The sequence below is a fragment of the Poecilia reticulata genome, chromosome 20 (genome assembly GCF_904066995.2).
Source record: "Poecilia reticulata chromosome 20, P_reticulata-male-v2, whole genome shotgun sequence".
NCBI classification, from domain to species: domain Eukaryota; kingdom Metazoa; phylum Chordata; class Actinopteri; order Cyprinodontiformes; family Poeciliidae; genus Poecilia; species Poecilia reticulata.
The window spans coordinates 18,208,243-18,233,015 of record NC_088849.1 but is presented as its reverse complement, the minus strand read 5'-3'; the positions used below and the strand labels follow the sequence as shown (position 1 = coordinate 18,233,015).

The window sequence follows — 24,773 nt, the reverse complement described above, 5'->3', positions numbered from 1 at the left end:
CTGTTGGAGGAGCAGGAGGAGGAGTGCTGTCCGTTACCAACACTGTGGGGGAGAGGAGGCATCCTGGAGAGAAGGTGATATCATCCAGACAGATGTCTCCCTTTTCGCTGCGCCCCACCTTCCCTTCAAACACCACCTGGAAGTCTGCAGAGGAGCTCAGCTGGAGTTCCTTCATTTGCCAGTAGTTGCCCTGATCTCCAGTCAGGTTCAGCAGGAGGTGAAGACTTTCCTCGGTTTTCGCAAAAACACTGAGGGTTCCGATTCCGTCTCCAGACATGTGATAGTAGAAACGCATCTACCCAGAAAAAACAGTAAATCTGTCAAGAACTGAATGCATTCTTATCATATTTATTTAAACAGGTTTTATGTTGCTGTCCATTTGTGTCTATTTCATCACAAATATTTTGACTTTCTAAGCATTTTTTTACTGTATCTCACTCATATAAATTATTTTTGTTAAACAATTTAAATAAACCGTGACTTTCCTTTCACTGACAGCAACAGGCATGGATTTGTATATGTATGTATTTATGGTTAACATATACATTTTCTTTTTTCATACATTTTTCTTTGTTTAAAAAAAGAAAGGAGCCAATCCAAAATTTCAACTTATGTGTTATTTATATTTTATAAATTATTTATTATTTATAAATATAATTATAAAAGAAATGATAAATAATTAAAAAAAAGAACCGTTACGTACTTGTCATTTATTTCCGACTTTATTAAGAAATATTTTATATTTATTTCTGTGTTTACAATGCATGCTTTTGAATTTTAGTGTCTTCCGTTTTTGATTTTTTTTTCTATTTCATAACTGCATGGCAGCTTTTTTTTTTTTTTTACAATTCTTTATGTTTGATATCAATTAATTTTTTTGCAAAGTAGAGGTTTAATCTAACTAATCTGACTAATTTCTTGAAAATGCAGATATTTTAACTATGTAATTACTCATTTAATTGAAGTCTTTCAGGGTTAGTGAAGGTAATTGATTGTTTTTATATTTACTCAGCCAATTTAATGTCTAGTTCCTCTTTTTCTAGCTCACTTCTTTAACGACACAAAGATAATGATAATTCTCCCAGATTCAGATTAGAAACACTGATGCTTTATGGGCGTCCTCTGAAAATGGAGGAGGCATTTTCAAGAGCAACTGGTCTTCTGCTGTCTACTTCATAGAAAAAGAAGCCTCTTTCTCTCCTCTCCACTTCCCTGCTCCATCTTTCCTTCATTTTCATTCCAGCCTTCTCCCTGACTTTATGATTGATTGATGGGTCAGGATGATGATAAGGTGCGCTCGACTCAGAGCCAGCAGGGCAGTCAATCAAGAAATCAGTCCTGATGGAGGCTGACAGATGCGAGCACAGAGTTTTGAATAAGTGCATCAGCACATTTTTTATTGTAATTTTTATGCTATTTTAACCCCAAAAATCTCATATGAGACTGTAGGTGCTTTATAACTACAGATCAAATCTATGATTTATAATTTTTGAGTAAAGTTTGGGAGAACATGTTTTTGACTCATTCAAAATTGATGTTTTGAATGATGCTTTGAATGCTATTATATAGATTATTAGCGGAAACGTATACTGATATTATTGGATCTAAGTATTGACACATGGACTCAAGATTAGGAACTGCTGTTGTGATTTAAATTTTATCTGGTTGAATTCTTCGCGACCTTGTCATGTCTAAACATGACAAAGTGATACATGTAGTTCCACAAGGCTCAATTTAGTTAATTGGGGCCTGCCATGGCAACGCACAGGAAATTTTTTTTCTGATAATGAATTGCCACAAAGTATAAATCAGATTTTTACTTTTATGTTGAATGTCTGTTTTATAATACTTTCACCGCCTGACAAAAAAAAACAAAAAAACATTTTCACTTTTCTGAAAAATTCCCGTACTGCACAATTCTTGTTAAGTAGTATTATAAACAATAATATTACCTGTTATTTTTCACTTTTGGTCCAAAGTAGACATGTAATAAATCAATTTATAATTGGCTAAATATATGTTTTGCACTGCTCTACTCTACTAGTACTTTCTTAAAAAGAAAAGATCACCCTCTTAAATTTGGAGAGAGCTCATGTTGCACAAATGTTACTCTGTGAATGAGTTTTCTGCCAATGTTAGCATTGATTTTAAGCTACTTATTGTGAATTTTCTTAACATGTTTGTATAGTTAGGTTATGACTATCTGATTTCAAAATTAACTTGAGAATCTGTACTGCAAATGTGGACTCACCTTGCACTGTGAACTCCTTCTGCTCAGTAAGGGTCCAATCACACGGGCAGCGTCACCCACCGCCTGAGGGAATGAGCTCTCCAGGTAAAGGTAGTGTCCAGTGGGATCTCTCAAGGTGTGGTCACTGGACGGGCCCGTTCCAACAGTTGAGGTGCTGCCTGCTTTGATCAGCCATTCAAAGTCGTCTTGTCGGCACTGGCGCCAAGAGCAGAGGTCAAACTCAAAATCGCAGCGTCCGCTAAAGCCCTCTGAAAGACAACAAGAGGAAAAGAGATATCAACATAGGTTTTCAAATTGATTTGGGAATTAATCTTTCCTTGCAGATAAAAAAAAAAAAAAACATGAGGTCTCACTGCAGATGAAAGGGTCCTCATCTGAATTATCCCCGCAGTGGTTGATGAAGTCACACAAATTGTCCTGAGGGATGCAGTGGCTGTTTGCGCAGGCAAACTGCTCTGATGTGCACGGCTGGCCGGATGGAAGAACGGGGGAGCAATCCTGGAAGCTGACATCGTCTATCACTACATCCCCCATGTAGCTGATCCCTCGTTTCGCCCTGAACACCACCTGACATTTTTAACACCAGTGTAAAAAAAGGACTGATAACTTAACATTCAAGATGAATGTGCATGTGTTTGCAATGTAGAAGATAACTGAGCATTTATAAATAAATCAGAATTGTTTGTAGTTGATTGCACATGATAAGTAAGCAAAGGACATTGCTTAGAATCTGAGTGTGTCACACATTACAAGATTTTGGGTGCAAAAATCATCAGCAGACCTGAAAGTCATTTGATAAACCCAAAAACACTTCAGCTCGTTTCCATCCGTTGCCTTGGTTACCGGTCTGAGACCAAACCACATGGGTGAGGTCTTTGTGTCTGAACAGCACCTGTGGAAGAGATAAAAAATCTCTAACATGGTTCTGATGGGACATGCATTTTAACTCAAAGTTTCACTGGGGTATTTACTTGCAGGGTTCCCACGGTGAATCCACTCATGTGGTACCAGAATATGAGGGTACACTGTGGAGCAGTGGAGGAGATGCCTGGTGTTTGGAGGTCAGAGAACTGACCATAGCCGCCGTTTGAGCTGTCTGCATACATATACCAACCCTTAGGGCTGTTACTACAGAAGGAACAATATAGAACAGCAATAAGTACGTTATTGAAAATCAATTGAATTAACATTTTCCAGAACTCTTGTCATTTTTTCCCCCAAAATTGCTTTGGACATTTCTAAATTATTTTGCAACAAACTGTAAAACAACCACTCCTTTTGTATAATTAATCATTTGTTACAATTATTCCTAGTAACATCAATCACAGGCTGCAAAGTGGGGCAGTTGGAAGCAACTGTTGACTTGCAGCAAAAAGGCACTGATTTTTACCTGGGGTCTTTCAGCCAAAAAAAAAATAATCAAAAATTGTTGTTAATCATAGTTCATTTATAATTTAAAAAGAAAAGCATCACTACATCCTTACAACAGCAGTGACACGCCTTCTTGTTTGACAAATTTGTTTTCTCAATCAACTAACGTGTTTTAAAGGACAGGGATATTTATCTCTGGCTCTCACAGAGTGTGGTCGTTAGTTGGACGGTGGTTCTGCTCTCCGTCATGAATGCTTTTCCCCTGGTCGGCTGCCCAGCGAAACACGTGGTTCACGCTGAAAGAAGGACTAACGACAGTCCAGCCGCAAGAAACGCCGCCTTCAAAATCGCATCTTTCCTTCACTGAAAGAGAGAGAGGCATGCAACTTGGAAAAAAGCAGGACAGGGAGGAATAATAGGTAGTAAAAACCCCATTTACCGCAGTTTGTTTCATCTGATCCATCAGAGCAGTCCTGCTTGAAGTCGCACACTTGGCTGAGTAAAACACACTCGCCATGTGTTCCACACACAAACTGCCCTTCGGGGCAATTGTTGGGTATAACCGTCGGGGCCGGAGTGGTCAGTGGTGGGGTGATCAGAGAAGGTAGCTCTCCTGCAACATAAGACAAGGGGTCGGGGGTAAATAAAACAGTGAAGAGCTGATTCCCTGGGTTTATCTGATGTGTTGAAGGTTTACCAGGAAACAGCTGACAGTCCAGGAAGGAAAGGTCATCGATCGCAATGTCTCCTTCAAAATCGTCTCCAACTGTGCCTTCAATTAAAATCTAAAAACGGGAAAAATTACTAAAACATAATAGGCAATAATCTTAATTATTATTGCTGATTTTTTTTAATGATGGATAGATCATAAAAACACATCTCAGCTGTTATTAAAATCCCTGTAGTTCTTCAAAAATATCACACCATTGTTACGGGTTACACCATTATGAGCTATTGTTTCTGTCTTTCTTTTTTTTAATGTCGTCATAATGACTTTGAATACTCAGGAATATATTTCCAATCTAGGAGCTCACGTTTAAGCTTCTGTTTTTGTCCTTATATGTTGTTCTTCTTTTCACTGCATTCAGGCAGATCCCTCTCTGCCAGAATTAAATTAATCTGTGTCAATATTTTAAACGTTTCCCTGTCTGCACTCAATTAAATTAACAAATGGAGCTCCTGTTCCAGTGACACGGCCCAGGAAAAGTCTTTAACTGCCTGTCAAGTTGGAATCACTCATGAGTGATGACAACAGAACATCCATCTTCTGTGATCGATGCTGAGCACTAAAGCAATTAAATGGATCTTCATCACGCAGTGCTCTGGAATGCATTTGTAAATATGGACTCTTTGTTTAACTAGAGATTCACTGCGAGCTGCTACGGATCTGTGTTTACCCCAAACTCAGGTTTGTCTGTGCCTGCAAGGTGACTGCAAATGATTTGCAGTCAGATGTGATTGAAGTTATTAAGCAAGAACTTAAAATTTATTTTTTGTCTAATGTACTTTTAGACATCTTACAGTAGTGAACTGTAATTTTACAATATATGATTCACCTCTCACCTTTAAGTTCATGCTGATTTGTAGAATAATGGTCGATTAAGACATTCTTGGACCTGAATTCCACATAGGACCTATTTATTCTTACGTGACTTTTGCGACCCGTTTGTTCAAAGCTCTACTTCGAAATTAGATGTTCAGTATGCATTCTTGTATGTGTATTTGGTTAGTCGTAATCCTAAATATTGATCTCTTACCTGGAAAGGCTGCGCATTGTGCAGGTACATCGTCTTCCTGTGCCACAGGTTTCCTTGGTTTCCATATTTTGCCCAGAGGAGCACGCCACGGCCTGTCGTGGTTGTCCTCATGTACACCGCGAGGCTGAACACGTGCGATCCAAACATGCAGTAATGGAAGCGAAAAGCACAGCGGTGGTGGGGGGACAAAGCTGGGTCCTTGCCAGGGTGGTAGGTGGGTTCAAATACGGGGCTCAGCAGCACAGCTGTGTCCTTGAACTCCTGGGGGAAGGAAGACTCAATGTAGAGGTAATGACCGGAGGTGTTCCCCAGCGTGTGGTCCTTCCAGGGGCCTGTGTTTAGGGTTGGAGTCAGGCCCTGGATGCGGGTCCAGTTAAACACATCTCCTCCACCCGTTTCCTGCTTCCAGTTGCACAGTCCATCTTCAAAGTCGCACTGAATGTCTGGAGCTGTGAAAACCAGTAAGACCGAGAAGATCTGAAATTGCAAACTTTAATAATGTAAATATGCCCTATGCTTTACTGATGAGTTTAGGAAAGCATTTGATTTTAGATAGTTTGCCTACAATACTACATTCAAACTTTTGAGACATTGCTGAAAATGTAATCAAAAGGCAAAAAAATCCAATGCAATCCATTGCTGTGAAATGTTTCAAATCATCAAACTCAGACAAAGATCATTTCAGCAAATAGAGCTATTTTGGTCACACACTTTGGGACTTTGGTCTTGTGTTTGGCTTTATTTTTGTCAGTCTTTTCACGTTCGGTTCATTCCTTAGGTTTAAGATTCCTAGTTGGCTGTTGTGGTAGTTGATATGCATTGTGAGTTGCAGTCCTTCTTACTTGATCTTAGGTCCTGATTTCCTGATTCTTTATTAGCTCTTGTGTTTTTGCTATTTACTTATGTTATTGTCTTAGTTTCCAGATTCATACCAGATGTGACAGAATGCACATCATTAAACGGAGCATTTTCCAAACACATACTGGAGGTCATCAGTATGTTTTAAGGAAATGCACAGCGGTCTTTGTTTTTCTTTGTGGTCAAGGTTTTCTGTATTGGGGCTCTCCAATAAGTCATTTTGATCAATCTTTGTTTTATTGTTGAATCATTAACTCTCATCTTAACTTACTGAGGTGATGCTGTTCTATGACTTAGATTTTTTTATGGGTGCTTTTGCCTAGTGTTAGCCAACTACATGTTGTCAGCCAGGCTCTATTTTTTTAGTTATTTAAGAAAATACATTCTCGTATATATGCTCAGATTGGTTGGGATGGTTTTTCCATTTCTAAATGAAAGTGTGATTTTTAAACTTGCATTTTGTATTCACTCAGGTCATTTGTGTCTGATATTTAGGCTTGTTTGTTGATATGAAACATTTGAGATTGACAAAACAAGCAAAGTCACAAGTTATCACATTCCTCAGCTTATTCCCGTGCACTTACGGACCTAATTGTTCTCATTTCAAGAAGTTGAGACACTCACAACACCCTTCTTCATCCGAGCCGTCCCCACAGTCATCCACAAGGTCACAGAGCTGCAGGTGCTCCACACACGCTCTGGTGTGCACGCAGTGGAAATGCGTGTGCTCGGGGCACACGGCCACTGCCGGCGGCATCGAACAGTTCTTGAAGGAGACATCGTCGAAGGCGGAGACTCCGTCGAACACGCCGAGGCTAATTTTGGCCAAAGCAATCTGGAAGGGCTGAGTGATGCGCCCCAGCTGAATGGTGACCCGGTTCCACCGTCTCCCTTGATCGTACAGGGTCGTCCATATGACGGTCTTGTTTTGAACTCCTTTGAATCGGAGGTATATGTCAGCAGCGCCCACAGATACACCTGAGTTATAATGCCTGAGGGGATGAGAAGTAGATTGAATCTGAAAGTCGGCTGATAAATTTATCCTGACATGGTAAGGAGCACACTGTAAGATAATATATCTATGAAATTACATACTCATATGAGATACCCTAAATTACAGATTCATCCTATGATAATGCACCCTCCATGATCCCCGGTCATGATACGTGAGCAGTGAACAAATGTGAGCTGTGCAGGTTTTCATTTTCCAGAATTCCTATGACCATTAGGCAGTCAAACATAATCAGTCACTTAATATGAGCTTTTGGGACCATAAAAATGCTTGAACATGATTTATTAACATTTATATCTTATCCCGGCCTTAGTCAGTGGGGTGAAAGAAACATTAAACGGAGAGGGGAGGTTATTTTGAAGCAGGCTTTACCTGGCAGAGCAGCTAATCTGATTCAAAAGGAAGAGTGCAATCAAAAAGCAGAAACGGTTCAGTAAACTCAACAAACAATATCCCCCAACAAAATAGGTAGTTGTTATAATTTATTCAAGAATTTTTATTAGTAATATTAATTGCTACAGCTTCACTGTTGCCTTAAAGCAAAAAGGTTCTGGGTTCAAATCTCAGTCTGGAGTCTTTCTTCATCGAGTTTGCATTCGTTTTCCCTGAGGACTCCGGCTTCCTTCCAGAGTCAAAAAAACATGACTGTGGTGTAACTACATTTTTATGAATTGCAGTTTGTGAGACAGATCCAGCTGAAGTCTATGCTTAGCAGTACAACACAATGAAAAAGTGTGACTACTAAAATTACTTTTTTGATAAAAAAAAAAAAGTTCACATTGCAAAGACAAATGATCCTTTTAGTTCCATCATCTCAGACTTTCACATACAACTTCAAAGTACCTGCCTGGTCCTCTTTGAATATATACTGAGTGAGTAAACATTTTGAACACATCTATGTCCTATTATGTTAGTAAGCTGTGATTTGGAATTAGTCAAACAATGACCAGTCTAAATTCAAGAAAATAATCTCTATTACTTTGCAGGTAAGACATTAATAAGTACTTTTAATGTTTCCACAGAACCCTGCCTTTAAAAAAATCTGAGTTTTGAAAAGAGAAACAAAGGTGGAGGAATGGTTGATTCCTCAATACAGTACATTCTATGGATGTGAATGATCTCTGGTTGTATGGTCATGTTGAACAATGTTGAACGTTGTAAAATTACAAGAAAGAAAGAAAAAAAGAAAGGAAAATAGCCCATAGAGGGGAAAAGATGTCGCATGTTTCTCACCAAAAGGTCATGGTGCATCCCGAGGCTGATTGCTGGAACCAGGGTCCAATGAGAACAGCATTTGGATGCAGACTACTGCTGTTTTTCAGTATAAACATGTAATGACCTGCGGTCATAACACAAAAAAATAAAAAATCTTGGTCAACATGCTTCTAAATCCTGTTTTTTTTTTCCTGAAAGTAATATGTTTGACAGTACAGTCACATTTCAACTAGTTTGTTTACAGATAACTTTGTCTACACCTTAAATATTCCCACTTGGCCACTTGAGCCAGACAGATCAATTTTATCTACTTCTCCCTTCGGCTTCATGTCCAAGTTGCCATGGTAACCTGCATCATTGAAAACCTTAGTTCCTTCATAGAAAATCTTTATTTAACCCCACTTTCCCTGTTTTTAATTAGAAAGAATAAAGCAGATGTTAGGATGTAGTGCCATCAGCTGGTGATGGTGTAGGAATTGCTGCCCACGACTGTGAACAACAGCATCCTAGAATCAGAACAAGTAATTTGTAATTTGTGTTGATGATGCATATTTTGCCTCCAAACATATCGTAAATGCATGGCAGTCATATCCAGAGAAATTTGTATCACGTTAGCAATTAATGGTTATTGGTTAATACTAAAGCATCCTTCTCGGCAGTGGCGATGTTGAATGCTGTTAAACACTATATAGGAGCAATAGCCTCGCTACAGAACGATTAGTGCTAATTGGTTGTCAAAACATAACAGAATTTGGCAGCATATTCTAAAGAGGTTTCAAATTATATACATATTTCAACGTTAAACACTGTGTTTCTGTAGGCTCCAATTCTAAACCTAATAGGTGCCTTTTTCAGACCATTTCACTCGCTAATCAGAACAAAAACAACAGATGGTGCTTGTTTGGAGTCAGCCTGCAACAAAGTTGAAGCTGCGACTTGAACAGTTCTGTTCAGGAAAGAAACAGGAAGATGTAATGAGGCATGATAAACAGTAACATATTGTGGTAAATGAGCAAAATAGGCTCTCGCGTTAACTGTTATTCAGACGGCTGAGAAGGTAACGTCTCCACGTTTGGAGCACATTGAACTACAATATATTTTTTAAACAAAATATTAGTTTGCGATGTAGATTTAAAATGATCTTTCCAGTATTTTTGGATGGGCTCAGTACAGTTCTTTACAACTTTAACACATGTCGCACTTTGTTTTTCGTATTTGTTTCCTCTACCTTTAGTGCTGTTGGTAGTGTGGTCCGGTAGGGGTGGGTGACCATAGTAGTCCGGCGGTACCTTGTCAGATGAGCCCCTGATCCAGTCAAACCCATCTCCAGGAGTGAGCTCATACCAGCCGCATGAACCGTCCTCAAAGTCACACTCAGAAGCTAAAAACAGAGAAAGGAAACACTGTAGGGATGCTGCCCTTCTGGGTAATCAGTCCAGAAAGGCAACGGTATGTGATTAGGTTTAATTGAACCAATTTACAAACTCCGTAAATACTTTAGTTGTTAATTGGTGCACTATAATTTAAATCAGCTGCACCTAATTGCTTAAGGATTGATATTTTATGTGCTGATGGTTCAGTAATAAAGTGTTCAAAGGATGTTATTATGATCAAAAGCTTTAAGTGGACCTGTAAACAGATGAATTTAGCAGCCATGCAACTAATAAAGTGGTGGTACAGTCTTTTTGAATTTGACTGACCGCACACAAGACAAGACAAGACAAGACAAGACAAGACAAGACAAGACAAGATAAGATAAGATAAGATAAGATAAGATAAGATAAGATAAGATAAGATAAGATAAGATAAGATAAGATAAGATAAGATAAGATAAGATAAGATAAGATAAAACACGATACGATACGATACAAACATCACTTAGCACTTCTGAGGAGAATAAAATGTGTTTGTTTCTGTTTGTAATTTTGTTCTTTTAATCACTGTAAGAGTATAAATATTAACTTTGTATACCTGTAGCAGGTAACAGACTGATGAACCATTACTGTCCAATGCCAACACATATCAAAACGACTGAGCTACGTTGCTTTTTAACAGTCTGATGGCAACAGAGGGTGTCAGATAAATCCTGAAAACATCTTTCAGGGGGACTGAAATGTGATTATTTCGAAGTGTTGCTTAGTAAAGTGGTTCTTACGGCATTTGTCTTCATCTTCTCCATGGGGACAATATGGTGAGAAGTCACACACTTTGCTCTCCTCGATACACCCCCCTCTAGCGCAGGTGAACCATGAAGGAGGGCAGGGAGGTGCACTGAGGACTCTGCCCTCTGCCAAGTACAAAATAAAAATAAGAGATTAATACAATTAATCAAATTTGTTTGAGTCACTGTTGTAATTTAAATACTTTATTGAGAGAACGTGCTCAATTAGCATAAATGAGCTTGGTGGTTCCCAAAACGAAGCAAGTGCATTTGATTAAATTGCAGTAATGGTTCAGATTTTGATCAATAGTACAGAAAAGACCCCATCGCTTAAATCAATTCAATGGCACTATATGAGGAGCACGGGAAATATATCAAAATCATAGCCCAGTTTTTTTTAAATCACTGTTAGCTGGCCTCAGAAATTAATCTTTTAAATGTTGCCATTTTCAGAATATATTCTCAATGACATTTAAAATGACTCATTTCAAACCCTAAGATGGCAACTGCATTAAAAGGACAAAAAGAGATTAAAACGGTAAAATGGCAACTGCATTAAAAAGCATATAATATATAATAATTCAATGAAATTCTCTTTTTAAAAAAGATTTAATAGGTACAGCTTGGGCGTGTTCAACCTGTCTTGCCTACTCTTTGCAAACCAAAAATCCTGAATGTCAAACGCAAGAGTGTGTCGCTCAAAGGAAGCAAAATGCCACTCTGATGATCTTTTCTTATTAATGTTCCAATGATGACAATCTCTATTCTTTACAATCAAAAGTGATTCAAGAGCATGAACAGATTTAGAAAGTACAAACACATCAGTTAGCTATAACAACAGTACAACGTCAATAATCTTCCAGAAGGTGAGACTAAACTTGGGTCTTAGGGAGATCTTCAGATCTTCTGGAGTGCTTGAACAGGACAGTGTGCTCACCACACATGTAATAGAGCCTGCAAGAACAGTGGTAGCTCATTATAATTATCCAAGCATGCGCCCTTGTGTGCACCCTGCATTGTTTGGTCATTAGGTAATTTTAGCTGTGGCCAAACAGGCCTTGTGTTAAAACTGCAACAGGATCACACCAACATAATGCCATCAACATTCCAAGAAGACTCATTTAGTTTAATGTTTGGCTCTGCTCCTGCAAAGAGAATAGGGTCTTTTTTTATTGTTCTGGAAGAAACAAAAAGAATCTTCTCAAGTACCAAAAATGCACCATGCAAAGTGTGATTAGTGTTGGTTTCTCTTTAAAGCCTAGAGTATTGAGCCAATTCAGTTTGGTCTGGTGATAGTCTAAAAGACTTGCACATAGATTTTTCACAGTCTGCAGTTTGTCTTTTACATTAATGTGATAATTCTGGTTCTTATGGTCCTTTGACACACATGGCTTAGATTTTTTTCATGCCTGGCAGATTCTGATTAACTTAAATTGAATGCTGATGAAGTAATTAACTCAGATGTGTTGATGCAAGTCCACATCTAAAACATAAAGCAGTGGGTCCGGGGGAACCCAGCCTGGAGATGACTGGTTGAGTAAATACCTTTTGTGCACTTGAAAAAAAAAATGAGTCAGAGGTCAGAATTTACAACTGGAAACCAGGGGTGTAAGAAAGGGGAGGGAGGTGGGATGGATGGATGGATGGATGGATGGATGGATGGATGGATGGATGGATGGATGGATGGATGGATGGATGGATGGATGGATGGATGGATGGATGGATGGATGGATGGATGGATGGATGGATGGATGGATGGATGGATGGATGGATGGATGGATGGATGATCTGTTTTCTTTCTCAGATTACATTGAACTCCACATATTAGATAAGTTGTGAAAATGCTACACGATGATCTTTCAGTTGTACATCAGCAGAGATCGCTGATAAAAATCACGTCTGAAACATCACATAAAGTACGATTTATGGAATCAACTCCTCCACTATTGCATAACGCCTATGTTCACTTCCAGAAAAAAGTACAGCAGGCACAATTTTAATGACTCAGTTATCCTGGTATAAATACAATCATGGGTGTTTTAATGTCCTCACTCTCATTCATCGGTATTCAAAACAAGCTTCTGGTGCTCTGTTTATGTGTGAGGATATTTCAAAATGTCAAGGTTTATGCGGGGTGTGTGTGTGTGTACGTGCGTGCGTGTGCGTGCGTGTGCATGTGTGTGTGTGTGTGTGGTGAGGTGTTAGAAAGCTATAGCTAATACCAGGCAGAATGACACATCCAGGACTGAAAGACAAATCATCAATGGCTAGGACCTCAGATGCTTCACTGCTGGCTGAAAATTCCCCTCGAATTACCACCTGGAAGATAAAACAGAGAAACGATGTCACACACATCAGGGACAGTTTTTTTTTTTCAAATTATTATTATTAGTTTATTACAATTTAATTAAGCTGAACTACAGATGAATACTGGTTAAAAAAAATCAGTAGAGTATTGAGTTGGTTGATGCACAGAAAATGTTAGGGTCAAATGGAAAAAAACAGAAATGCATAAAAAGCAGCAGGTTTCACAATATGAATAAATAGAAAACAGAAAAATAACTGCAGTTGGATAAAATTAAAAACAAACCAAGACAAATGGAAAAGGAAGTTTAACTACACCTGCCATGCAAATGTATCTATCATAATGATCTAAGCTGGCTGTCATGTCAGTCAAATGTCGGTTATATATTTTTAAAATCTTTTCCAACAAAAGCAGAGAAAGAGCTTATAAATGCAGTGCAGTCAGTACCAATAATATTAATGGTACGGGTACTGTATGGTAATAATGCAGTTTACTGCAAAAGTAAACAAACCTTATCAAGTTTTTAAACGCTGTCATGTTGCAGTCACAAATTTCAACGCATAGTATTCCCATTTATGTGATAAACCAATACAAAGAAGGGTATAATATGATACTTTAAAGCAGAAGTGTCAGAGATCCACAGCTCAGAAGAGAGTCAGCTAAAAGGGCTATTATTTATCCATCAAAGCGATTAATGAAAAAAACCTATAAGGAGCCTTACTTAAAGATTTCCACAAGCCATTTAAGGGAAATGTTTACAAGTGGAAAAATACTCTAGTTTGGTGGAAAAAATACTCTAGTTTGGTGAGACCAAAATTAACCTTTGTCAGTCTATCATTTAACATTTAAAAAGTTTTACAAGATATAGATACATTCACAAGATATTGTAGTACTTCATGGCATTTCATCTGCTCAACCTTCAGGTATTTTTAAAGACAAACTTCCTGCATGAGTGATTCTAATTTTCATTTTCAAATTTAGGCAAATGTGTAGATTTCCCATCCTGAAAACACCATAAATAATAATAACAATAATAATAATAAAAAAACCAATCCTCCATCAGCAAGCATCTCTTTAGGCCTCACAAGGAAATCAAGCTCCTAAACTTGCTGACTAATAAAACTGAAACAGGAAGTGAATTAATGGAGCAGAAGGTGAATGTCAACAGATGTGACCTCTCTTCATCACCCGAAGACATCCAGATGGTAAAGAGGCAGAGAAGAGGACTGGGTGACACTGACATGCTCTGAAGATATTGAAAGGACACTAACAGCAAACTCACATCCAGATGGTCTCCGAGGAGTCCAAATGGGTCAGTGTACTTACCCGGTACACTTTGCTATCGCTCGGGTCATTTAAGCTGCAATTTCAATTCTAATGTCAAACTATATGAACTCATTGTGTAATTATGACAGACCTGAAAGCGCTGATTGCTGGAGAAGTGAACCGCTGCCCGCAGCCATGCTCCCTTCTCCAGTTGAGTGGAGTGTTTCCAGAGTTCAGAGCTCTGAGCCACCAAATGAGGCTGCAGTAGGATCTGAAGCTCTCCATGTGTTGTCCCAGCATAGTGGTAGAAACGTACCTGATGAAAACAAAGAACATGTTGGCCCTACTTATTTTGAATCTACAAAATCCCTCGTTTCCAAGTGTTGCGTGTTTTGAGACTTTTCAAGACTCGCATTCCTTAATATCCTAATGGATTCTTATTAGGACATCTTTGACGTCCAAAGATTTATTGTGACCTAGTTTATTTTTCAGGGTTTAAAGTTTAGCATCAGTATCTTCCCTGCCAGGTGACAGGCTGGAATTGTTGGGGTTAGGTAACGACGCAGTGATGATAGAATGTGACTTAACAATAGGGAGGTTTTTGAAATGGCTCATTTTTCAGAATACATAACACATGAACTTTTTGCCAAAAAAACTGCTGGGTGTTTTTTTTTTTTTTTTAATAGAACCACTTTACGAGCTCCAAAATTGCTCACACAACCATTTTAAAAATCCAACATGTCATCCAACAAGAAATATATTTTTATGACATTAACTACACAAGTTGTGTATCTCGTTACTTCAAAATAATGAGGTACACATCCTAGCTCTGCAGGTTGGATCCAACATAATGTTGTATCAAGAATAAATCTCAGTCTTATTTAGTAGTGATAATTGTTAACAGTATATCAATTTATTATTAAAGCATCAGGTTTTAGCGTTCTGGAAAATGGAACACGGGGAGGAGCTGCCAAATGAATCCTTTAATTATCCAACATGCTTAACCCTTGTGGAGTGGCAAGGGGTGCAGGTGCCTATATCCAGCGGTCAACGGGCAAGTGGCAGAGTATACCCTGGACAGATTGCCAGTTCGTTGCAGTAAAGTAAATCCTACTATTGTATTCTTTTTCTATATTTTTCCAGACTTGAAAAATGCTCCAACTATTTCCTAAACTTCCTGACACTGCTTGTCCTCTGCGACATAGTTACCTGGCAGCCGTGAGTAGGCAGGAAGACAGGACTCCTCAGTTCTGCTGTGATCTTTTTTCCTCCAGTGGGTGAAAGCAACAGAAAATGTGCTGAGGGTAAAAAGAAATGCAGACAGTTAAAGACAAAGATGTGTGATTAATACAATGTTATTGTAGGAATATCAGTTTCCCCAACCTGAGGCGTTTCTGTGGTCCTGTTTTAGTCCTGGGGCCTCTGCTGTTCTGGTCCATCTGTAGAGGGACTCCGAGTTTTGGATCAGATCACAGAAACTCTCCTCAAAATCACATCTTGTATACGTCGAACCTGTAATATCAAATATTCACTTAAGCAAAATATTTTATTTCATAAAAAAATTTGTGGTTCTCTCTAGAACGTATTCAACAATACCCCTCTCTGCCTTAACGATAGTTATAATTTAAAATCAAGACTTTCAAGCTGAAGTGACTGGGACGAGAGATATACCATGGTTGGTTTTTCATCCATAAAACCATACATAGTTTTATGAATGAAATGAGAATGCCTCTTAGACCAGATGGATGGGTCCATGGGTGGATCAGTAACGAGCAAGAAGCTCCACATCAAGTCAGACACCAACAAGGTGGAGGTGGGATACTGGTATGGGCTGGTATGATTAAAGAAGAGCTGGTTAGACATTTTCAGGTTGAAGTTGGGCTCAAAATCAACTCCTACACCTACAGACAATACTTTCTTCAAGCAGTGATGCAGGAAGAAGTCTGCATCATTCAAAAACTCAGTGATTATTATGCAACACAGCTCTCCATCACAAGCATCTATGCAACACAGCTCTCCATCACAAGCATCCAAGCAATCCTCTGCATGGTTAACCAGTAAAGGCGTTAAAGATAAAAAACTAATGACATGGCCACCCTTCTTCGCCTGGCCTGAACTGAATTGAAACCATGTGGGCAGTTCTTGTCAGATAAGATAATATCAATCTTTTACTTAGTGGTCAACATATACAGTATGGTGGTGGCAGCATCACATTGTGTGGATGTCTTTATTCAGCAGATACAGGAAAGCTGATCAGAGCTGTTGGATGGACTTAATGTGGTCCTGCAAGAAAACTGGCCAGTTTTGAAGATTTGGGCTTATTTGGAAGCCACAAGAAATGGCTGATCCAACCACAACTTTCTCTTTGTACCAAATTGTTGTTGAAGCCTGGAGTTTGGCTGAAAGTGGTGGATTAATTGGACAATGATCACAAATCCAACTCAACAGAATGGCTTAAAGACAATTTAATTAAGGTGTTGCAATGGCCCAAAGTCCATACCTCAACCCAAATGATTTCCTGAGGAGGTAGCGTAAGGTATACACTATCTCGTCAGGTTTTTTTGGAGACATTTGCTTAAACAAAAGTCTCCAAAGGGCAATGAACTGAAGCAGCAACAGGTCTACAGGTTAAGTATTGACTACTACCAGTTATTGCTGCTAAATTTAGTTATACAAGCCAATAAACCATGAGGCGCGTTTGGTTTTTCTCGCGACTAGCTAGTCATTACTTCAGGTCCCGCTCTTTTAACTTCTGGTCTGTTTGAGTCATATTTTTTTTTTTAGTAAACTTACAGTTTTCTTCATCACTGCCATCTCCACAGTCGTCGGTGAAGTCACACACGGAGTCCAACGCCACACAAAGTCCCTGACGGCAGGTAAACTCCTGATGTGAACAAGCACTGACAAACACCGAGCTAATTAGCAAATTTAGGGCCAAAAGCAGCCACACTGTGCCAAGCAGTAACGCCATCCGCTGGTTATTTTATCCAAAACACATTATTATCAATTCCAATTTTAGCATTTTGCTTCTATGACTTAAGGAAGACGTGTAGTTGCGTTTCCCTCTCTGTGCGCAATGCCGAGAGATATGACTGACCCTGCTTGCCTGTCTGTGGGTTGTTAGCATGTTGTAAAGGGCAATAAATGTTTTTTTATGGCTGTTATTCAATAAGGTTACTTTGTGAGTTTATCTGTTACAGCAGAATAGAATAAAATAGAGTAGAACAGAATAGAATAGAATATTTCTAAAGCAGCTCAGACTTTATATTAGATTAAAAATGCAGAAAAAAAAGAGAAAAAACAAGTTTGAGGTTTTTTCAGTGTTCCATCTAATATATTAAAAACTGTTTAAAAATAAAACCATCGAATATTGGATTGCCTCTAAATCCGAGGCCTCGGATATTGCCTCCAAATCCGAGGCCATGGTCTTGAGCCGGAAAAGGGTAGAGTGCCTTCTCCGGGTCAGGGGTCGTCCTGCCTCAAGTGGAGGAGTTCAAGTATCTGGGGATCTTGTTCACGAATGAGGGAAGAGGGGAGCGGGAGATCGACAGGCGGATTGGGGCAGCGTCTGCCGTAAAGCGGGCGCTGTACCGGTCCGTCGTGGCGAAGAGAGAGCCGAGTCAAAAAGCGAAGCTCTCGATTTACCGGTCGATCTACGTTCCCACCCTCATCTATGGTCATGAGCTTTGGGTCATGACCGAAAGAGCGAGATCACGGATACAAGCGGCCGAAATGGGTTTCCTCCACAGGGTGGCTGGGCTCTTCCTTAGAGATAGGGTGAGAAGCTCGGTCATCCGGGGGGGGACTCAGAGTAGAGCCGCTGCTCCTCCACGTCGAGAGGAGCCAGTTGAGGTGGCTCGGGCATCTGGTCAGGATGCCTCCTGGACGCCTCCCTGGTGAGGTGTTCCTGGCACGTCCCACCGGGAGGAGGCCTCGGGGAAGACCCAGGATACGCTGGAGGGACTATGTCTCTCGGCTGGCCTGGGAACGCCTTGGGGTTCCCCTGGAGGAGCTGGAAGAAGTGGCTGGGGAGAGGGAAGTCTGGGCCTCCCTTCTGAAGCTGCTGCCCCCGCGACCCGACCCCGGATGAAGTGGAAGAAAATGGATGGATGGATGGATGAATATTGGATTTTCATTGGGTGTAATTTGAAGTGGGCTGTACATGAAGACAGACATTATCTTTTAGCGCCATCTGGTGGTAACATTTTTTCAATAACATTCCACCCAATTACTTGCATTCTTTAAGTTCTGTCCTTTATGATTTTGAGAAAAATAAAGTGTATATTTTATGTTTTTCTAGAATCTTTCACTTTTTTATATTTTATCAAGTACTTGATAAAATATAAAAAAGTGAAAGATTCTAGAAAAACAGATACACTTTATTTTTTCAGATGACCTGCACTGTTTTCTTCTGTGCACGGCCAGTTTTATCTACCCTGACTCCTTTCCATTAGGTTGGCATGGCAACATATTATTTGCATGGAGTGCAATGTTCTCAAATGAGACAACAAAGGTATTATTTAGGGTCAAAGGGCAGCCTGGCAGCTTATCGTGACCCTTCATTAGTGCAAGGCTCCTTTTCCACAGGCACAGATGTGTCAAAACAAGACGTGAGCAATTTGAACCTTTAATTATTATTTTATAAGCTTTCTTTTGAAGATATTGTATGCAGATATTGAGAGAGCTGGTAAAAGAAATCCTTCTTGGTGCTTAAAAATATTAAAATATTTCTTTTTTGGTTTTATAAGAGTCCCATGAGACCCTGGAGCCACAGGTTACAGACCGCTGATCTACTTTCTTCTTTCTGTGCCCAACTCTCAGGGTATCACAAATACATTTTAGGTGTTCTAAACCTCCAACCATCAGACGGAAATCACATCATTGCTGGGAACAAGCACACAGTGGTTTGTAAAAAGGTTCATAGTCCTGTAAATATTTCACGTTTCGTGGCGTTAATTTTGGTAAATGTTGCGAAGGTGAAATCAGTTGTGATCTTGGCCCATTTTCATGTTTTCTATCCATCTCGTCTTTGCTTCCTACTCTGTGATCTTCAGCATTTTGGGCAGAATCACTGGCATCCTGTCTGAGCATATGCTGCTGTGAGACTAGACATTACATTAGCAAGTAAAACTTAATTCAACACTTGGTATATATTAGGCAACAACTATTGCATTCCAAACACACTTTGCAACATAAATAACACACGCACCGATATGGTATATTTGTGATACATCGTGCAGCCCTGTCATGCACCATCATGTAGGTTATAACCGAAAAGGAAAATGTCACAAATGTTTAGAAATAAATTAGAAGAGGTCACAAATTGAGATTTTAAATTTGTTACAAACATTTATAAGCAATGTATAATCTTCCTTTCACTTCACCATTATGCACTACTTATTGTTGATCCATTGCATTAAATCCCAATAAAATACAGTTAGGTTTATGGTTGGAATGTGGCAAAACGTTTAAGGGATATAAATACTTTCAATTGCACTGTAATTGATCTAAACTGGTTAAATCAACCCTAAATATTCCATTTTATGTTGCTTTGGCAGCACCAGGCAGAGTGGAACGGATCAACTGAGGACCCCATCCGCGTTGTCATGGTTTCGTGTGCTTTGTTTGAGTAAAATCTGCCGCGCCCCAACTATGAAAGAAATTTGTGACTTTCAGTATACAAATCAGTTCTAGAAAAAAAAAACTGCCTTCATTTCAGTCTTCAAGACAGAGTAAAAATGGAAGTAAAAGAGAACATGTTATTAATTTATTAAGACAAACTAGTAACAAAAGTTGTGTTTTCAAACACAAGTAACTTATTGTCATATTACATGCTGCTAGATTCTCATATGAACAGCAGTTTAAGACTGATTTGTTGTAAATTGGTCCTGATATTTATATATATTAAAAAGAAAAAATGGTAGATGAGGGTCGATGAAGCATGAAGTTGTGCATTTTATATGCTACAGATAGACCATGACTGTGTAGTCAAAGCCTGAAAGCGTCACATACCGGGTCAGATTAAGATTTGTGGGGATTTAGTTCTTGCTACAAACATTTTTTTTTTCAACTCAGAAGAAAAGAAAATCTGGTTAACCAGGATTGTCTTGTGAAACAGACTCAGAAGGGGAAAAGATGCATGAAAAATTCCAATGTGCTTTCTCACGAGGTTTAACATGATTGTCAGGTTTTCTTTCGCTGGTTCGATAAAATAATTAAAGCCTCCTCGCCCCTTCTCTAGTCCACCATGTCTTTATCAAAATTAAGCAGGTCACAGGTCAAGACAAGGTCAGAGCGGCCGCTGTCCATCATCACCTTGCTGAGCTTGTTGCTGGTTGTGTTATTGTCTACGGATTCATCCAGAGGCCAGTCCAGCAGCTGGGTGCTAGAAGGCAGCTCGGGCAGCCCCGGCTGGTAATCCTCCAGAGGGTTTGGGTAGAGCAACAATCGCAGGCAGGGCATTCTTGCTGCCGTCCGCATCAAATCACAGAGACCAGCCCTGGACAGGGGGTTCAGGGCTAACGCCAGGCTCTTTAGGGCCCAGCAGCCGCCCAGCGAGGGCAGCAGCATGCCCAGCAGGCCGTCGGTCAGACCACAGCCGCTCAGCGAGAGGTGCTGCAGGCTGCTGGAGGCCTGGCAGAGGAGGCGGCGGATCGAGGGCACAGTGGTTTCATCCAGACAGTTCTCACTGAGATCCAGCTGCAGCAGAGAGGAGACGTGATGGCTGCAGGACAGATAGGCGAAGTCGGCTGGTCTCAGGCTTAAATAGGGAAGCTCCAGGACCTCCAGGGGCTGAGGCAACGCGCTGTGGGAGAAGAAAAAGTTAAAATCTTTAATATGGCTTTCTGTTTCTGCTTCTCATTTTAAATTTAATCTATATTTTACAGCATTTTAGGGCCACAATGTAGGGCATAGCTACAGAATGAAAAGATAATTTTAACAAAATGCATCTGAAACGTGTGGCGTGCATGTGTATTCAGCCCAACAGAGTTTACTCTGCAGAATCTTATGGCTTCTACCAGCTTTCTGCATGTAGTTAATGAGATTTTACCTTCTTTTTTTTCCTTTGCCAACTGCTCAGCTCAAAAGTCTTTCCACAGTTTCTCATCCAAAATAAAATCTAGAATTCGCTTTGCTCATTCTAACACTCAAATACATGTTTTTTTACGCAAGCCAACCATTAAAAAAAACAAACAAAACACATACGAGGAGATCAAAATACCTGAGCAGCACCCGCAACTGTCCTGGCAGCCGCAGGGCGGTGAGGCTGAGGTGTCGCAGTTCTTGCAGGTTTGAAAGCCCCTGTGACAGGTTCCTCAGGACCCTCTCCTGACCGAGGTTGTCTCTGCGAATGTCCAGGTTGCAGTAATGCAGCCGCAGAGAGTTCAGCTCGGGGAAGGTGGAGAGAAGAGGCAACAGTTCTGCTAACCCGGCCACACCGAGGCTGCTGTAACGAACGTCGATGCCTAAGAGCGCCCTGCGAGGCAGGAGGTTTAGCAGAGTCCTGATGCTTGCCACTGAAATCTCTTCCACTCGCAGGTATCTGCACTGCAGCTTCAAGGGTCCTGACGTGCTCAGAGCCAAGTGAACACGCTCCAAAGAACGGGCGTTGACAAAAATATCCGCCCTAACCTGCACCAGCACCTCCCAGTCTGCCTCTTTTTCTTCCGTTTCAAGTTTACCGCCTCCTGAGCCCGTCACTACAACCCCTCTTTTTCTTTCCATCTCCATCCTCCTTCTGACCCCTTTTATAAGCTCTTCATCACTGACAGGACTCTCGGATCTCGTCTTCTCTCTGCAAGTCTCATCATCCTTTAACTCCTTCACTTCCATCCTCTGCCCTCTTTCTCTTTTTAAATCCCTTTCCCTCTCGAGGGCTGAGAATCGTTTCCTCTCTCGGTCTCCTTCTTTCCTCTGAGTTCTGTGTGCTCCAGCTTTGGCCTGTACGACCATGGTGCAAAGGGCCACAGTAAGCGACCAGCCTCCCATCGGGTCTCCAATTCCTCCCTCGTCTCCCTGCAGACCACAGACGTCCAGTACCTGCAGGGCTGACCTGGAGAAATACGATACACAGATCCAGATCTTAGATCCAGTGCTTCACATACCTACTGATGCGACTTCAACTCAAGCATTTTTAGTGACACAACCACAAATGTCAATGCGTTTTACTAGAATTTTGTGTAATAAGGCAACAAAAAAAGTGAATAGTTGCGGACTGAGATTATCAGATTATGTTAGGTTTGTGGTTATAATGTGACAAAAGGTGAAAAAGTTCAAGGGATATGGTTTTGAGATTAGGGGTGGGCAATGTGGACTTATTATTGTATTGCGATATTTTATGAACAATAAAGCTGAATATTGTTCAATAAAGCTTAGGTAACTGTAGCATACAGTTACCTAAAACTATACTGTTTTAGGTAACTGTATTCATAGCGCCACAAACAAATATTGGTATCTTGGTAACACAATTAATCACATACAAGTGGAAGAAATCTGCATTTTTGATACTGACATAATGCGTCAGGGAACCTTTTTACTGACAATGCCAAACTTTAAGAAATCTAGAAAATAAATAAATAAACAAGAAAAGAAAAACAGTCAATTCTCACCTTTGGTCCGCCAGTCCTCTGACCACAGCCAGTAACAGAGCCTGGATGCAGAGCCGACTGGGCGCAGTCTGCCCAGTTTTCCTCCGTCCTCCGACGCGGAGAGTCCGCTCGGGCCACCGCTGCACCAGTTCGCCCACCGCCAGCGGTTTGCAGCAGGCGTAGGCGGCCTCCAGCAGCGCCCCGTAAAGCTCCCTGGGAACCCAGCGAAGCCAGGTGGGTGACGAGCTGTGGTCACTGACCACCTCCCTGGCACAAAGGCTCACCAACGAATGCACCATGTTAAACAAAAGCAGGAAAAATGATCTGTGACCCGGTCTGCTAATACATCTGACAGGAAGCTAGCTGAGCTAATATAGCTCGAACAAGGCTAAGTTCATGGCAGCAACTAGATACGTTATAGTGAAAAAAGATTTTATGACTTCATCTGACAGCAATAGTAATAGAGAGCAAAAATAACTTATACAGGCTTAGTTAAACATTCCTCATGGTGGAAAGCGGACAGATCATGTTTGCTAACTGTGAGGCCCACCGGCTGCTACTGGAGGAGGTGTTTACATTACTCAGACGCCAGGCAGTGACGTAACACGCACAGGCATCCACACAGGGTCAAGAGAGTAATGTGAAAAAAATATTATTAATAATAATAATGACTTTACTTGAGATCCTATTTACAAATTAAAAATAGAAATAAACAATGACCAAAATATGATTGGAAAAAAAGCTGTTTATTCAAAAGGCAAAGGTTAAAAATTGCAATTCGAGATGTTCGAGATAACAGCCTCGTTTAAACAGCGTTTAGGAAAGAGTTTAAGGAATAATAAAATGAGTCAAGCAAAAGTTTAAAATCCATTCAGATATCTATTGTTTCTGTCTATTTTGATAATTTTATTAAATTGTCTGGACTGTTTTGTATTACGATGCCCAGTATATTAATGAAAACACTTAATTACTGGTAAAGAATGTTTATATATTAGGAAATCACGTTCATCAATCCATTTCTGTCTCCCAGGTGGTGGGAGACAGAAAAACTCTGGCTATCACTGTGGGACAATATTTTATTATTTTTTATTGACCTTTATTTAATCAGGTAAAAAGCCTTTTAAGACCATTGAGGCCTCTTACAAGGACAACCTGGCCAAGATGTCTGCAACACACACTTCAGAAACACAAATCAGTTTAAAACAGTACCTTAACATCCATCCATCCATTTTCTTCCGCTTCATCCGGGGTCGGGTCGCGGGGGCAGCAGCTTCAGAAGGGAGGCCCAGACTTCCCTCTCCCCAGCCACTTCTTCCAGCTCCTCCAGGGGAACCCCAAAGCATTCCCAGGCCAGCCGAGAGACATAGTCCCTCCAGCGTGTCCTGGGTCTTCCCCGAGGCCTCTTCCCGGTGTCCAGGAGGCATCCTGACCAGATGCCCCAGCCACCTCAACTGGCTCCTCTCGACGTGGAGGAGCAGCGGCTCTACTCTGAGTCCCTCCCGGATGACCGAGCTCTTCACCCTATCTCCAAGGGAGAGCCCAGCCACCCTGTGGAGGAAACCCATTTCGGCCGCTTGTATCCGTGATCTCGTTCTTTCGGTCTTAACAAAACCCAAACTATTAATCTAACACCACCAATTTTCTCTCAACCCCCCCTCCCCCCTCTTTTCTCTCTCCTTCTCCCCCCCCACCTTTATTCCTCTCTTCTTTCCCCCTCACCCTCCCTATCCCCTATTCTGAACCTTCACCAATCCTTAACTCTTAACCTAACCACACCTTCCTTCTTGCCTAACCCTAACATTCTTAACCCCCCTATTTTTTCCTCCCTCTATCCCCCCCCCTCTCTCTCTCCCATTTTCTTAAACCTTCACTATTTCAGAACTCTTAACCTAACCATACCCTTTTTCTGGCCTAACCCTAACCCTCTCACCCACACACACAACCCCCACAACCCCCCCTCTTTTCCCCCCACCTCCTCCTGTTACTAAC

The 24,773-nt window shown here is 40.6% G+C and overlaps 2 protein-coding genes across 6 annotated transcripts in view; both read right to left on the bottom strand.

Annotated features, from left to right (window-relative positions):
• Window positions 1–18,436, bottom strand: part of malrd1 (MAM and LDL receptor class A domain containing 1) — a 45,753-nt gene extending 27,317 nt beyond the window's left edge. For 3 of the 5 annotated variants that reach the window (XM_081601646.1, XM_081601647.1, XM_081601648.1), the window contains exons 1-17: window positions 16,990–18,436; window positions 15,580–15,708; window positions 15,406–15,494; window positions 14,348–14,512; window positions 12,848–12,944; window positions 10,620–10,751; window positions 9,693–9,845; window positions 8,483–8,588; window positions 6,862–7,229; window positions 5,380–5,828; window positions 4,062–4,407; window positions 3,829–3,985; window positions 3,223–3,379; window positions 3,033–3,143; window positions 2,605–2,818; window positions 2,252–2,499; window positions 1–295 (exon numbers count right to left, since the gene is read on the bottom strand). In XM_081601646.1, coding sequence (XP_081457772.1) covers window positions 1–295; window positions 2,252–2,499; window positions 2,605–2,818; window positions 3,033–3,143; window positions 3,223–3,379; window positions 3,829–3,985; window positions 4,062–4,407; window positions 5,380–5,828; window positions 6,862–7,229; window positions 8,483–8,588; window positions 9,693–9,845; window positions 10,620–10,751; window positions 12,848–12,944; window positions 14,348–14,512; window positions 15,406–15,494; window positions 15,580–15,708; window positions 16,990–17,167 — 3,394 coding nt within the window. In that variant the 5' untranslated portion in view covers window positions 17,168–18,436. The remainder of the gene's footprint in view (window positions 296–2,251; window positions 2,500–2,604; window positions 2,819–3,032; window positions 3,144–3,222; window positions 3,380–3,828; window positions 3,986–4,061; window positions 4,408–5,379; window positions 5,829–6,861; window positions 7,230–8,482; window positions 8,589–9,692; window positions 9,846–10,619; window positions 10,752–12,847; window positions 12,945–14,347; window positions 14,513–15,405; window positions 15,495–15,579; window positions 15,709–16,989) is intronic. The other 2 variants (XM_008396723.3, XM_008396724.3) reach the window with 1 other exon arrangement.
• Window positions 18,437–19,941: 1,505 nt separating this feature from the next.
• LOC103456886 (leucine-rich repeat-containing protein 14) lies at window positions 19,942–23,391 on the bottom strand. Its single transcript, XM_008396727.3, has 3 exons — window positions 22,806–23,391; window positions 21,419–22,249; window positions 19,942–21,001 (listed from the first exon to the last, which is right to left on the bottom strand). The coding sequence occupies exons 1-3, from the start codon at window positions 23,081–23,083 to the stop codon at window positions 20,434–20,436; spliced, it is 1,677 nt and encodes a 558-aa protein (XP_008394949.1). The 5' UTR covers window positions 23,084–23,391; the 3' UTR covers window positions 19,942–20,433.
• Between the last annotated feature and the right edge of the window lie 1,382 nt (window positions 23,392–24,773).